Here is a 12333-nt window from a genome sequence, read left to right on the forward strand (position 1 = left end):
GATTTGGCAGGGCGGGTACAACCCCTCCTCCTCTAGCCTGGGCTGGGGGGCCATGTCTGGAAGATTGGATTGAGGCCAGGGCTGTGCCCCTTCCTTGGGGGAGGGGGGGGCGCCAAGAAATACCAGAGCTCAGGCCACCTGCTAGGGCTGATAAGGGGCCCTCACAGGGCTCCCACAAACGGTTTATCATTGGGGGTGGGATCAGCCTGCAGGACTCAGGAGGGGGCACAAGCATGGAGCGGCTTCGGGGTCTACTCCAGGGAGCGGTAAGACTGATTGGGGTCCGGGGACACCTCAGGCCTCTGTCTAGGCCCCAGCCCCCTCTCAAACCCCAAGGCCAGCCCCTCCCCTTCCCACTTCAATCTCTCCCCTCCAGCCTGACTCTCAGGACTCTCTTCCTTGCCCTCTGTTCATGCGGCACCCCAAAGTCCCTGACCCTATTTTTGCCGGTCCCTCCCTGCCCCCCACACTTCCTTTCCCAATCTCATGCCCACGTGACCCCCACAGAAAAGGTTGTCCCCACGACCCTCTCAGACCATCTACAAGCATGTGGAAGGCACCCAGCAGGGGTGCCCGGAGGAGGAAGAGGAAGAAGAGGAGGAGGCGGCCAAGCCACCAGGCCACTTCTGTCCCATGGAGCTGAGGGGCCCCGAGCCCCTGGGCTCTCCAGCAGGGCGGCAAAACCTCGGACTCTGGGCAGCAGCAGGACGAAGGGCTGCTCCCTACCTGGTCCTGACGGCCCTGCTGATCTTCACTGGGGGTGAGAATCCTTCTGCCCCCGCAGTGAAGGGCCTGGGCTGGGGGAAATTTCTGGGGTCCAGAGGGAGCACAGGAGAATCTCCATCTTGCCACTTGCCAGCCTTCCTTCTGGGCTATGTGGCCTTCCGAGGGTCCTGCCAGGCCTGCGGGAACGACGTGATGGTGGTCAGCGAGGATGTGAACTATGAGCTGGGCCCGAACTCCCACCAAGGCACACTGTACTGGAGTGACCTCCAGGCCCTGTTCCTACGGCACCTGGGGGAGGGGAGCCTGGAGAACACCATCAGGTAAGGAGCATCCTGGCCCTCGAAACCCTCATCCTTTCAGGCTCCTCTTCTCCTCCTCTCCCAGGGCCCTGGTGTCACAGCCTCCCTTCTGAGTCCTCCCACCTGCCTCCCTGGCCTCCCTGTTCAGTGGTCCTGGGAAGGACGGCAGGCATTGGAGCCGAGAGGAGGGCGGGCAGTGCCCGAGTTGAACCTGCGGAGGGAGGGCTCAGGGTGGCACACTTGGGAGATGCTGGAGCTGACTGTCTGAACAAGAACAGAAGGGTCCAGATATGAGGTGGGACAGACCCCCAAAAAGTCTTGAATGCCACACCGAGGAGCTCGGATTTTGACTTGTGGAGCTCTGGCGGATCTGAGAAGGGGTGTTTTAGCGAATCAGAAAAACAAGAAAGGAAATGCATTGCCGAAACCGGTTTGACTCAGTGGATAGAGCGTCGGCCTGCGGACTGAAAGGTCCCAGGTTTGATTCCGGTCGAGGGCATGTACCTGGGTTGCGGGCACATCCCCGGTGGGAGATGTGCAGGAGGCAGCTGATCGATGTTTCTCTCTCATCGATGTTTCTAACTCTCTATCTCTCTCCCTTCCTCTCTGTAAAAAATCAATAAAATATATTAAAAAAAAAAAAAAGAAAAGAAAGGAAATGCATTTGTGGGAGCAGCCCATCCCCCCATCTGCATGATGAGAGAAACGACCCGGACACAGAGTGCAGGCCTGCAGCACAGCACAGCAGGCCGGTGTTCTTTTTGTCCAGCTGAATTCACTTTCCCTGCTGGGAAGGAGCTGCCAGGTCGGACCATAGAAGAGGTCAGGCCACCAAGAGCCCTCTTTTAGGTCAGGAATCGTTTTTCAATGGATTCTCCTGGGTTTTCTAAGTACCAAGTCATATAAACTGTACATAGTGAAAGACCTATAGCTTCTTTTCCAATATTGATACTTTTTTTAAAATAAGTATATCTTTATTGATTTCAGAGAGAAAGGGAAAGTGAAAGAGAGATAGAAACATCAATGATGAGAGAGAATCATTGATTGGCTGCCTCCTGCATGTCCCCTACTGGGGATCAAGCCTACAACCCTGGCATGTGCCCTTGATTGGAATCGAACCTGGGACCCTTCAGTCCGCAGGCTGACGCTCTATCTACTGAGCCAAACCAGTTAGGGCTCCAATATTGATACTTTTTATTTCTCTTTCATTTCTTATTGCATTGGAGAGGACATGAGGTATCGGTGACAGTAGATATCCTTACCTATTTCCTGACTTTCATAGGAATGTGTGTGTGTGTGTGTGTGTATAATTCTTTTTTAAATATTTAAAAATTGATTTGAGAGAGAAATATCTATTTGTTGTTCCACTTATTTATACATTCATTGGTTGATTCTTGTATGTGCCCTGACCAGGGATTGAACCCACACCTAGGTGTATCAGGACAACACTCCAACCAACTGAGCTACCCAGACAGGGCAGGAATGTTTTTATAATACTTTGTCATTGAATGTGAACTTTGCTGCAGACTCTGAGAAGCTTTTTAAAAGAAAATTAAGAAAGTTTCCTTCTACTCTTAGCTTACTGGGATTTTTTTTTTTTTATGATCAGAAAGGAGACACAGTGACGGAAATTTTTCAAATATTTTTTTCAGAATAAACTGAGATGACCATTTAATTGTTCTTATCATGCTTATGTGATAATTTGTATTAATGTATTTCCTTTTCTTCATGAGAGCAACACTAAACTTGATCACTTTTGATAGCACTGAATCTGCCTTGCTGAAAACCTTAAATATGTGGCATTGCCCTAGCCCAGTGGTCAGCAAACTGTGGCTCTCGAGCCACATGCGGCTCTTTGGCCCCTTGCCCTAGCCAGTTTGGCTCAGTGGATAGTGCATCGGCCTGCAGACTGAAAGGTCCCGGATTTGATTTCGGTCAAGGGCACATGCCCAGGTTGTGGGCTCGATCTCGCAGTGTGGTGTGTGCAGGAGGCAGCCAATCAATGATTCCCTCTCATGACTGATGTTTCTCTCTCTCTCCCTCTCCCTTCCTCTCTGAAATCAATAAAAATATAGTTTAAAAAATCTGTGGCATCAACAACATGCAGGGCTTTTTTATATTCTTGAGCAACACTTGGCAGTTGAGGTATAGGCTGAGTAGATGGATGGTTTACCAGGTCTTGGGGTGGGGTGTCACGCTGTGGATGGCATCAAAGGGCAGGGAGGCAAGAGGGTAGCAAGCATTGAAGTGACTTTAGGTTGGACGGGGAAGGGAAGGGAAGCCAGGAGCTGATGACAGGCTTAGAGAAAGTGGACAGTCTGGAGTGCCACCCCTCGCCTTGCTTCCAGGCGCCCAGAAGTCCGCGCCCTTCTCCCCTCCCGCGCCCCAACCCCACCTCTCCCCACTCAGACAAACCAGCCTGAGGGACAGGGTTGCCGGCTCAGCTGGGATGGCCGCCCTTGCTCGGGACATCCACGCTGCACTTTCGCGCCAGAAGCTGGACCACGTGTGGACAGACACGCACTACGTGGGGCTGCAGTACCCAGACCGGTGAGTGCGTGGAGGTCGGGGCGCGCGGCAGTGAGAGGGGGGGCGTGTGGGACGGGGGACGCTCACCACCCCCACTCCTCAGGGCTCACCCCAACACCCTGCACTGGGTCGATGCAGCCGGGAGGCTCGGGGAACAGCTGCCGCTGGAGGACCCGGACGTCTACTGTCCCTACAGCGCCACCGGCAACGCCACGGTGAGCGCCCCTGCCCTGCCCCCTTTCGCTCCTGGCGGCGGCGGGGGCGGTGAGCGCGCGCCTGACAGCCCCCGCTCCCCAGGGAGAGCTGGTGTACGCCCACTACGGGCGGCCGGAGGACCTGCAGCACCTGCGGACCAGGGGCGTGGAGCCGGCCGGGCGCCTCCTGCTGGTGCGCTTGGGGGTGATCAGTTTTGCCCAGAAGGTGAGGGTCCCCGGATGGGGGCGGGGGGTGGTGGAATGGAGCTCAGCGGGGAGGCTCCGGGCTGGGGAACCCCGGGATCGGGTAGCGGCACATAGGAAGCGCCTGGGAGGCTACTAGAGGGAGAAAAGAAAGAACCAAGTGGGTTGTAAGAAAATGCTGGAGAGGAACAAAATCAGGAGGTTCGGAATGGGGAACAGAAACGCGGGAGAAGGTGGGGTGCTGTGGGGTCTGAGGCTGCCAAGGCGCGGTGGGAGGGCGCAAAGATGTAGACCCCCTCTGTGGGTCTACAATTGCAGATCAAAGGTTGTCACTTCACTTTTCCTTGCTTCTCCTGCCCTTATAACTGTTTTCTCTGTGAGAAAGTGCTTTGGTGCCCCCTACCCTCTTCCCTAGGTGGCCAGTGCCCAGGACTTTGGGGCAGGAGGAGTACTCTTATATCCCGACCCAGCCGACTTCCCCCAGGGCCCACACAAGCCAGGCCTGTCCAGCAACCGGGCTGTGTATGGACACGTAAGTATTGGGGGAAGTTACCAGTGCTTTCCTAGGGTCCCAGGGCGGCACCTTCTTGCCCAGGATGAAGCTGGCACACTTTTTGGGAGCCTAGCGCACAGTTTCAGAGTGGGCACCCCTCACCCCACAGGTGCACCTGGGGACTGGGGACCCCTACACGCCTGGCTTCCCTTCCTTCAATCAAACCCAGTTCCCTCCAGTGCAGTCCTCGGGCCTTCCAAGCATCCCAGCCCAGCCCATCAGTGCGGACGTTGCCTCCCTCCTGCTGAGGTGAGGGGCCTGCGGGAACCAGGAGAGGAGGCAGGGAGAGGTAGGCTGCCACTGGCCAATAGGTGCCTGTGGGTGAACGAGAAAAAGATGGCTCTTCTGGGAGGGCACTGCCTCTTGCCAGGGCCCACCATTTGGTGAGAGGAGCTCCTGCTGATATCACACCCACCTCCACGGGGCACCCTTGAGCAGGACACAGCCTGCACAGCTGTCCCAGGCAGCCCTGGCTGGATGCCCTCTCAGTCAGGGTGCAGAGGCAGAGAGCAGGGGCCAGAAGATGGAAGGGAGAGAAAGAGTGAAGACTAGGATTTAGGCTCCTTTATAGCCTGAGCCTCTCTGCTACTCCCAACCCTTTCTGCCCCACCCCTCTCCAGGAAGCTTGCAGGTCCTGAGGCCCCACAAGAATGGCAGGGGCAGCTCTCCGGCTCCCCTTATCGCCTGGGTCCTGGGCCAGGCCTGCACCTAGGGGTCAACAACCGCAGGGCTTCCACCCCCATCAGCAACATCTTTGGCTGCATCGAGGGCCGATCAGAGCCAGGTGCGCTTGCTTGCCCAGCCTTTAGGAGGGGAGCTGCTTTAAATCCTGACCAGAGATGGGGCTGGAGCAGGAGGCACGGGAGAGTGGGCCAGACTGGTGTCCAGAGGAGGGAGGCGGCCTTGGCTGAAGTGGAGGGTGCAGCAAGGGTGCAGGGAGGCAGTCTGGCAAGTTGCAGCTGAACTGGGACCGTGGAGGGTAGTAGTGAGACTTCAAGGTTCAACATGCCCATAGACAGAATGGGCCATCTTGTGTAGTAGTGAGTTGTCTCACACTGGAGATGAACAAGCATCAGTTGGGTGATGTGATAGCATGAAAGGGAGGTCAGATCAGGTAGATGAGCCTTTGAAGCATAACTAGATATGGAGAGCAGTGGGGAATCAAAGTGGGTTCTTGAGCTGAAGACTGGGGTCACCAGAGCAACTTGGGAAGAAGAGCTTGGTACCTATAAACACTGAGGGAGTGACACAGGGCGGCCTGTGATGAGGCTCAGATGAGGATGCTGCAGTGGGCGGAGAAGGGGCAGAGCAGTGGTTCTCAAGCTTGGCTGCACATTAGAATCACCTGGGAATCTTTTCAAAATCCTGATTTCTGGGCCTCATCCTCCAGAAATTCTGTTTCTTTGTTATGGGGTGGGGCCACAACATTAGTAACAAAGAAACAGAATTTCCGGAGGATGAGGCCCAGAAATCAGTATTTTAAAAAGATTCCCAGGTGATTCTAATGTGCAGCCAAGGTTGAGAACCACGGGGGCAGAGAGATTTAACTGGGAAAACCTGGTGAACAGCAGGACGTGGCTGACCTGGGAGGTAATGGAGTCAGGAATGACCCAGGCATCTCACTGAAGGAGCAGGCCACACAGCCAGGGCCAGGGGAGGAGGGGCACTCTCTTAATGATAGCAGGGGTTGCAGAAATCTGAGGGGCCGAGATCAACTAGTTGGGGGCCTGGAAAATGGTGAGCCTTGTGAGCACCTGTCTTGCCAAGGTGGAGGGAGAAGCCTCTGGGTGCGGCCAGGGTAGGAGGTGGACTCTAAGCATCTCCTCCCACAGATCACTATGTTGTCATTGGGGCCCAGAGGGATGCGTGGGGCCCCGGGGCAGCCAAGTCTGCTGTGGGGACTGCCATCCTGCTGGAGCTGGTGCGGACCTTTTCCTCCATGGTGAGCAACGGTAAGGTCAGGGTCAGGGTCTGGGCCGGGCGGCCAGGGCTGTGACCTGAGTCAGGACGGGCAGAGAGGCCATTAGCAGCACAGGCTGGAGGGTGGCCACTCAGACCTGGCTCCAAACCTAACCACTCATGTCCTGCGTGGCCCTGGGCAAGTGACTACATCTCCATTTCCTCATCTACACATGAAAGCAGTAGCAGTCCAGGGTCTGAGTACAGATTAAAGGGGATATTCCATATGTAAACCCTCTCCATGCTGTTAGAGTTGAGTCAGAGCAGACCCAGGGCTGGGTTGGGGACTTGATGAGAGGGAAGAGAGACCCCAGGGGACGGGGACAGAAGAAGACAAAGGGGAGGGGGTGTTTTTGCTTGGACCCCAGTTGAGCCCATCCTCCCTCCCCACTCTGTCCCCAGGCTTCCAGCCTCGAAGAAGTCTTCTCTTCATCAGCTGGGATGGAGGTGACTTTGGGAGTGTGGGCTCCACAGAGTGGCTGGAGGTAAGGTGGGGCCCTGGACAGGTAGCCAGGCAGAGGGGACAAGTAGGGAGAGGCTTCATACTCCATCCCCCTCCCCCACAGGGCTACCTTAGCCTGCTGCATCTCAAAGCCGTGGTCTATGTGAGCCTGGACAATGCCGTGCTGGGTGAGCAGGGGCAATGCCACCATCTGGACCCCCTCAGGTGCACCCCTGCCCTTGGGACCAAGCCCTGAGCTTGGCCTGCTTCTCTGCAGGGGACGACAAGTTCCACGCCAAGACCAGCCCCCTTCTGATTAGCCTCATCGAGAACATCCTGAAGCAGGCAAGAGTCTAGCCGGGAGCAGGGAATGGAGGGGAGCTTGGGGGTGGGGTGCGGGGGGAGCCTGACCTTACCCCCACCCTGCCCCCAGGTGGAGTCTCCTAACCACAGCGGGCAGACCCTTTACGAGCAAGTGGCGTTCAGCAATCACAGCTGGGATGCAGAGGTGTACGTCAGGGCAAGGTGGCAGGGAGGAAAGCTGGGGTTGGTGTGGGAGGAGCATGAACCCACAGAGCATTCTAACCTGCCCCCCAACCCCAGGATCCAGCCACTGCCCATGGATAGCAGTGCCTATTCCTTCACTGCCTTTGCGGGGGTTCCTGCCATCGAGTTCTCCTTCGTGGAGGTGAGACTCCCGGCCGCCCCGGGGCAGCAGCCCTCTGGCCTGTCTGCACCATGCGCCTGCGCCAGCAATCCCTGTCCCCGCAGGACGGCCAGGTGTACCCGTTCCTGCACACGAAGGACGACACATACGAGAACCTGCACAAGGTGCTGCGGGGCCGGCTGCCAGCTGTGGCCCAGGCTGTGGCCCAGTTTGCAGGGCAGCTCCTCATCCGGCTCAGCCACGATCACCTGCTGCCCCTGGACTTCGGCCGCTACGGGGACGTGGTCCTCAGGCACATCGGCAGCCTCAACGAGTTCTCTGGGGACCTCAAGGTCCAAGATGCCAGTCCCTCTCACGGCTTCTGGGGGTGGAGGGCACTACATCCCCTTAAAGTACTGACCAGCCCAGGGAGTCTTGTCGCTTCTTCCCCCACCCTCCATCTTGGCCCCTTTACTCCTGCCCCAGGCACCTAAGCCCCTCCCAAGCCCCCAGGATTTGCACCCACACACACACCCCCCAACCACACAGGTCTTCCGTCTCCCTTCTTATGCCTCAGCATCCTGTCCCCCTATTATACCGCCCCAACCCTGCCAGGCCCGGCCTGTCCCCCAGCCCCTTGACCTCCATCCTAGGCCGGGTCCTGGCTCCTGCTACCGGCCCCAGCCCGCCCCTCCACCCTTAGGCGCGCGGGCTGACCCTCCAGTGGGTGTACTCTGCGCGAGGGGACTACATCCGGGCGGCAGAGAAGCTGCGGAAAGAGATCTACAGTTCTGAGGAGAGCGATGAAAGGCTGACACGCATGTACAACGTGCGCATCATGCGGGTGAGGGCCTGCTCCCTCGCCCTGTGCCCCCTCCTCCCTCTGCTTAGCTCCTCCACTGATGTACTCCTTACCCCTCTCTCTACCTCCCCTCAATCCCTGTCCTCGGAACTCTTCAAGTCCTGGACGCACATTGCCAACAGACAGGCTGGAGTGACCACTGAGGCAGGCCCCGCTTAGAATTGAAATGGACAGAGAGGGCCAGTCCCTTGGCTACAATTGCCTGGCCAACATGGCCAGACGGGACACTCCACCACCCCCACCACCCACAGCACCCCCCCCCATCTCACCAACCCCCCCGGAGAGAAAAGCATGTCCATAATGGTCCACAATACAAGAGGCAAAGGGTTCTGGCCCTGGAGGTACAAAAAGCTTAAGAAATCCAGAGCGTGGAGAGCTCTCTTCCTTCTGGCAATGAGATGCATGAAACTCAGAAAGGCTGCTTGGAGGAGGTGTCATGTGAAAGTTATACTAGATTTTATTCCCTCTGCAATCCCTCCTGTGTAGCTTTAATACTTTGCAACCCACACTCCATCCCTATTTCTAACCCCTCCTCTTCCTTCCATTTCTTCACCCCAAGAATTCAACCTGGCAACTCTTTGTCTCAGGAAATGGATGTGTAGAGACTGTGAGAGTGGGGGAAAGTCTATAGGGCAAAATCATAAGCAGGACTATCCTCACTGAGTGTGGGATGAGCAGGGAACCCAGTGTTCACCAGCAGTTTTGGGAGAACATGTCTGCCCCTTGCAGGTTTGTGTTTTTTCTCCCCATTTTTCCTGCTTGGGTTCCTGCTCGTTTCCCTTGGCATCACTCATTTCTTCTTTGTTCACACATTCATCCCTCTTGCTCGTTCATACTTGCTCCTTTTCCTGGTCTCTCTCTCATTCTCCTCTCTCCTCAGTATCCTCTTCTTCCTTTCCCCTTCCTCATTTCTCCTTCTCCCCTTCCCTTTGTCCCCTCCACTAGACATGTGACCCTTGATGAGACAAGAGACTGGGCACGGTTCATTCTCAGATCTTGCTTTAACCCCTGATGTGCCAGACTCCAGGAACACAAAAAGACACCCCCCTTATCCCACTCCCAAAGGCTCCTCCCAAGGGCTAAAAGCATCTGTGTGTAAGGGATCAAAGGATTCAGACTCAGGCTGGAGAGGAAAAGGACTTCAGAACCTGCAATACAGGGCTAGGCCAAGCCCAGAGAACTTTGTGGCTCTAGACCAGGGGTTGGTAAACTACAGCCAACAGGCCAAATTTGGCCTTGCCTTTCTTTTTATAAATTAAGTTTTATTGCAGTGCAGCCATGCTCATTGGTCTACAGCTGCTTTTGTGCTATAGCAGCAAAGTTGAGTAGCTGCAGAAACAGAATGGCCTGAGAAGCCTAAAATGTTTACTATCTTGCTTTTTGCATAAAAAGTTTGCTGACCCCAGGCTTTAGACTGTGACATGGGTCTTGAGTAACAGACAGAACTTGAGTTGGTGCAAAAAGGAGTTTCAGGGTAAGGATGAGGCAGTGAAATGGGGCCTGGCGCTCCTTGTGAGCAGTGTGTGGACCAGCAGAGTGTGAATAGAGGCTCCACGGAGAATCTGAGGGGAGAGGAGCACCAAGCAATGAGTTAGGAACCAACTATGGGGAACCTTGAATACAAAAATAAGAACTTTGAATTTTTAGGGTCTGGGCATCAAGGAAACTAGGAAGGTGTTTGAGCAGGAAGGTGATGTGAGCAAAGTGGAATTTTAGAAAGGATTTGGCCAGAACGTAAATGGCCTGAAAAGAGAATGATATTAATGCTGACTGAGCTCTGGGTGAGGGTGGCAGAGGGCAACACATGCCACCTAAGTGTGAGGGGACTGGACTGATGTGAGACATTTGGAAGTAAAAGGGAGAGACTGAGTGTTGAGTAGGAGAATCATCATAGCAGCTGCCATTTATTGCGGGCTACCAAATGCTACAGCTTTACTTTCTCAGGACTCCCTCAAATCTGTGAGGTTGCTAGTATCGCACACAGAAACGGAGGCTCAGATGGGCTAAGTAATGTATCCAGGATCTCAGTAAGTGGTAGAGCGGAAATTAGAAACCAAGCAGTCTGACTCCAAAGTCTGTGCTCACCCCACTCCCACTCACCTTCAAGGCTGAGAGCCTGGCACCTGGGGAAGACCATGGTGCTCACGAAGGAATATGGGTGCAAGGGTCAGGTTTTGGAAGAAGTTGGTGTCCACATGTGTGTGAGGCTGTGTCCAGGTGCCCCCTACCCCAGTGAGGAGGCCCAGAAGGCCAGAGGGCAGGATTGCCACTGTCCCCACCAGGTCCTGGTTGAAGTTTAAGGGCATGGATGAGCTCTTTGAATGAACGAGGCCTTTGAAAGATATGAGTGTGTGAGATTCTGATTTTGCTAGGGTGGCGCCCAGGTAATGGTAATTTAAATATCTTCCCCTAGTGATTTGAATATGCAGCCAGGATTGAAAAAACAACACTAGATTGTAGGTAAAGAGAAGAGCAGAAGGTAGAGGTCAAACCTTGGGCCAGCTCACAGGTGGGAGCAGAAGGAACCAGAGAAGCTAGCAGCGAGGTGGGAGGAGAACTGGGGTAGGAGCAAGGCCATCTCAGGAAGGACCAACAGTATCCGAGCCAGAGGGTGATGAGGCAGAGTCAGGCACTTCAGTCGGGGGCTGTCCCCTTGACCTTTGACTCTGGGCTATGGGCATTGGCAGAGGTGAGGCAATATGACTGGGGTATGAGAAAGTGAGAAACAGGATGATAGACTGTTCTCGGGGGCCCTGGGCAGGGAAGTGAATGGGGAGACCTAGATGCAGACTTGGAGGTGCAAGGGATAAAAAGAAAGGAATTCAACCCAGAACTGGAGAACATCCTACCCGACTATTGGTGACATCACGGAGTGGCCATTCCTGATTGGGTAGCCAAAGGGAGGTGGGACTTAAGCTGCTCAATAGTGTTTATTAAGCCAGTACTAGGTCCCAATTTTGGTTTGGAATTGTTGTTCAGGTTTTAGCTCGCTGTGGGGGACTGGGGAAGGGGGGTTGGGGAAGCGGGGAGCAAGCCCCAACCTCGACCTGGCCCCCCTCTCTGTTCAGGTGGAGTACTACTTCCTGTCCCAGTATGTGTCGCCGGCTGACTCCCCATTCCGACACATCTTCCTGGGCCGTGGAGATCACACGCTGGGCGCCCTGCTCAACCACGTGCGGCTGCTCCGCTCCAGCAGTTCCGAGACCCTAGCTGCCACCTCCGGGGTGGCGCCTGGCCTGGGCTTCCAGGAAAGCCGATTTCGGCGCCAGCTGGCCCTGCTCACCTGGACGCTGCAGGGGGCCGCCAACGCACTCAGCGGGGATGTCTGGAACATAGATAACAACTTCTGAGGAGTGGGGATACAAGCTCTTGCCCCCAGCCAAGAGCTCCTGCTCTTCCCACTTGAGCGATTTCTGGGTGACTGTGCAACACCTCTCATTGCTGACGGATTTCTCATTAGCCCTTCCTGTATCCTTAGGGGCCCAGTGTAAAATACCCATAGGCCCTTGGCCCTACAGTGTAGGATTAGGTGAGCAGTGCCTTCCAAAAGGGAGGGTCATGCTGTCAGCTAATCAGATAGCAGCATCTGTTCCATCAATCACAGCCCCTTCCCCTTCAAGAGCCAGGTGTCCCATACCCAGACACCACTCTGGAAGGTTTCTGGGGGACCTGGCCAGCTTTCCTGGTGGGAGAGATGGCTGGGGCCATCCCTATGGCTAACATGTGGGCTGTGGTAGAAGGGGCTGAGGTGTGAACTTCAATTAACCACCTGGGCATCTGTTGTTTGTAAGCACCTTTATGCTTCCTCACTCTCACCCACCCAATCATCCCTTATCTAAGACCTAGGAAAGGGTTGAGAAGAAGGGGACAGAGAGGATGCAACTGGGAATGCTGTCTCCATGGGGAAAACTCAGATGTC

At 55.3% G+C, this 12333-nt stretch overlaps 1 protein-coding gene across 1 annotated transcript; it reads left to right on the plus strand.

The window, feature by feature from the left end:
- The first annotated feature begins 208 nt into the window (after positions 1-208).
- TFR2 (transferrin receptor 2) lies at positions 209-11902 on the plus strand. The gene is made up of 18 exons (XM_023744504.1): positions 209-266; positions 508-760; positions 860-1046; positions 3435-3575; positions 3658-3769; positions 3852-3974; positions 4368-4484; positions 4615-4754; positions 5126-5289; positions 6338-6457; positions 6867-6949; positions 7031-7094; positions 7184-7251; positions 7340-7416; positions 7510-7594; positions 7678-7905; positions 8256-8396; positions 11483-11902. The coding sequence occupies exons 1-18, from the start codon at positions 234-236 to the stop codon at positions 11762-11764; spliced, it is 2418 nt and encodes an 805-aa protein (XP_023600272.1). The 5' UTR covers positions 209-233; the 3' UTR covers positions 11765-11902.
- The last annotated feature ends 431 nt before the right edge of the window (positions 11903-12333 follow it).

Source organism: Myotis lucifugus, unplaced genomic scaffold, assembly GCF_000147115.1.
Source record: "Myotis lucifugus unplaced genomic scaffold, Myoluc2.0 scaffold_0, whole genome shotgun sequence".
In the NCBI taxonomy this organism is placed as follows: Eukaryota; Metazoa; Chordata; class Mammalia; order Chiroptera; family Vespertilionidae; genus Myotis; species Myotis lucifugus.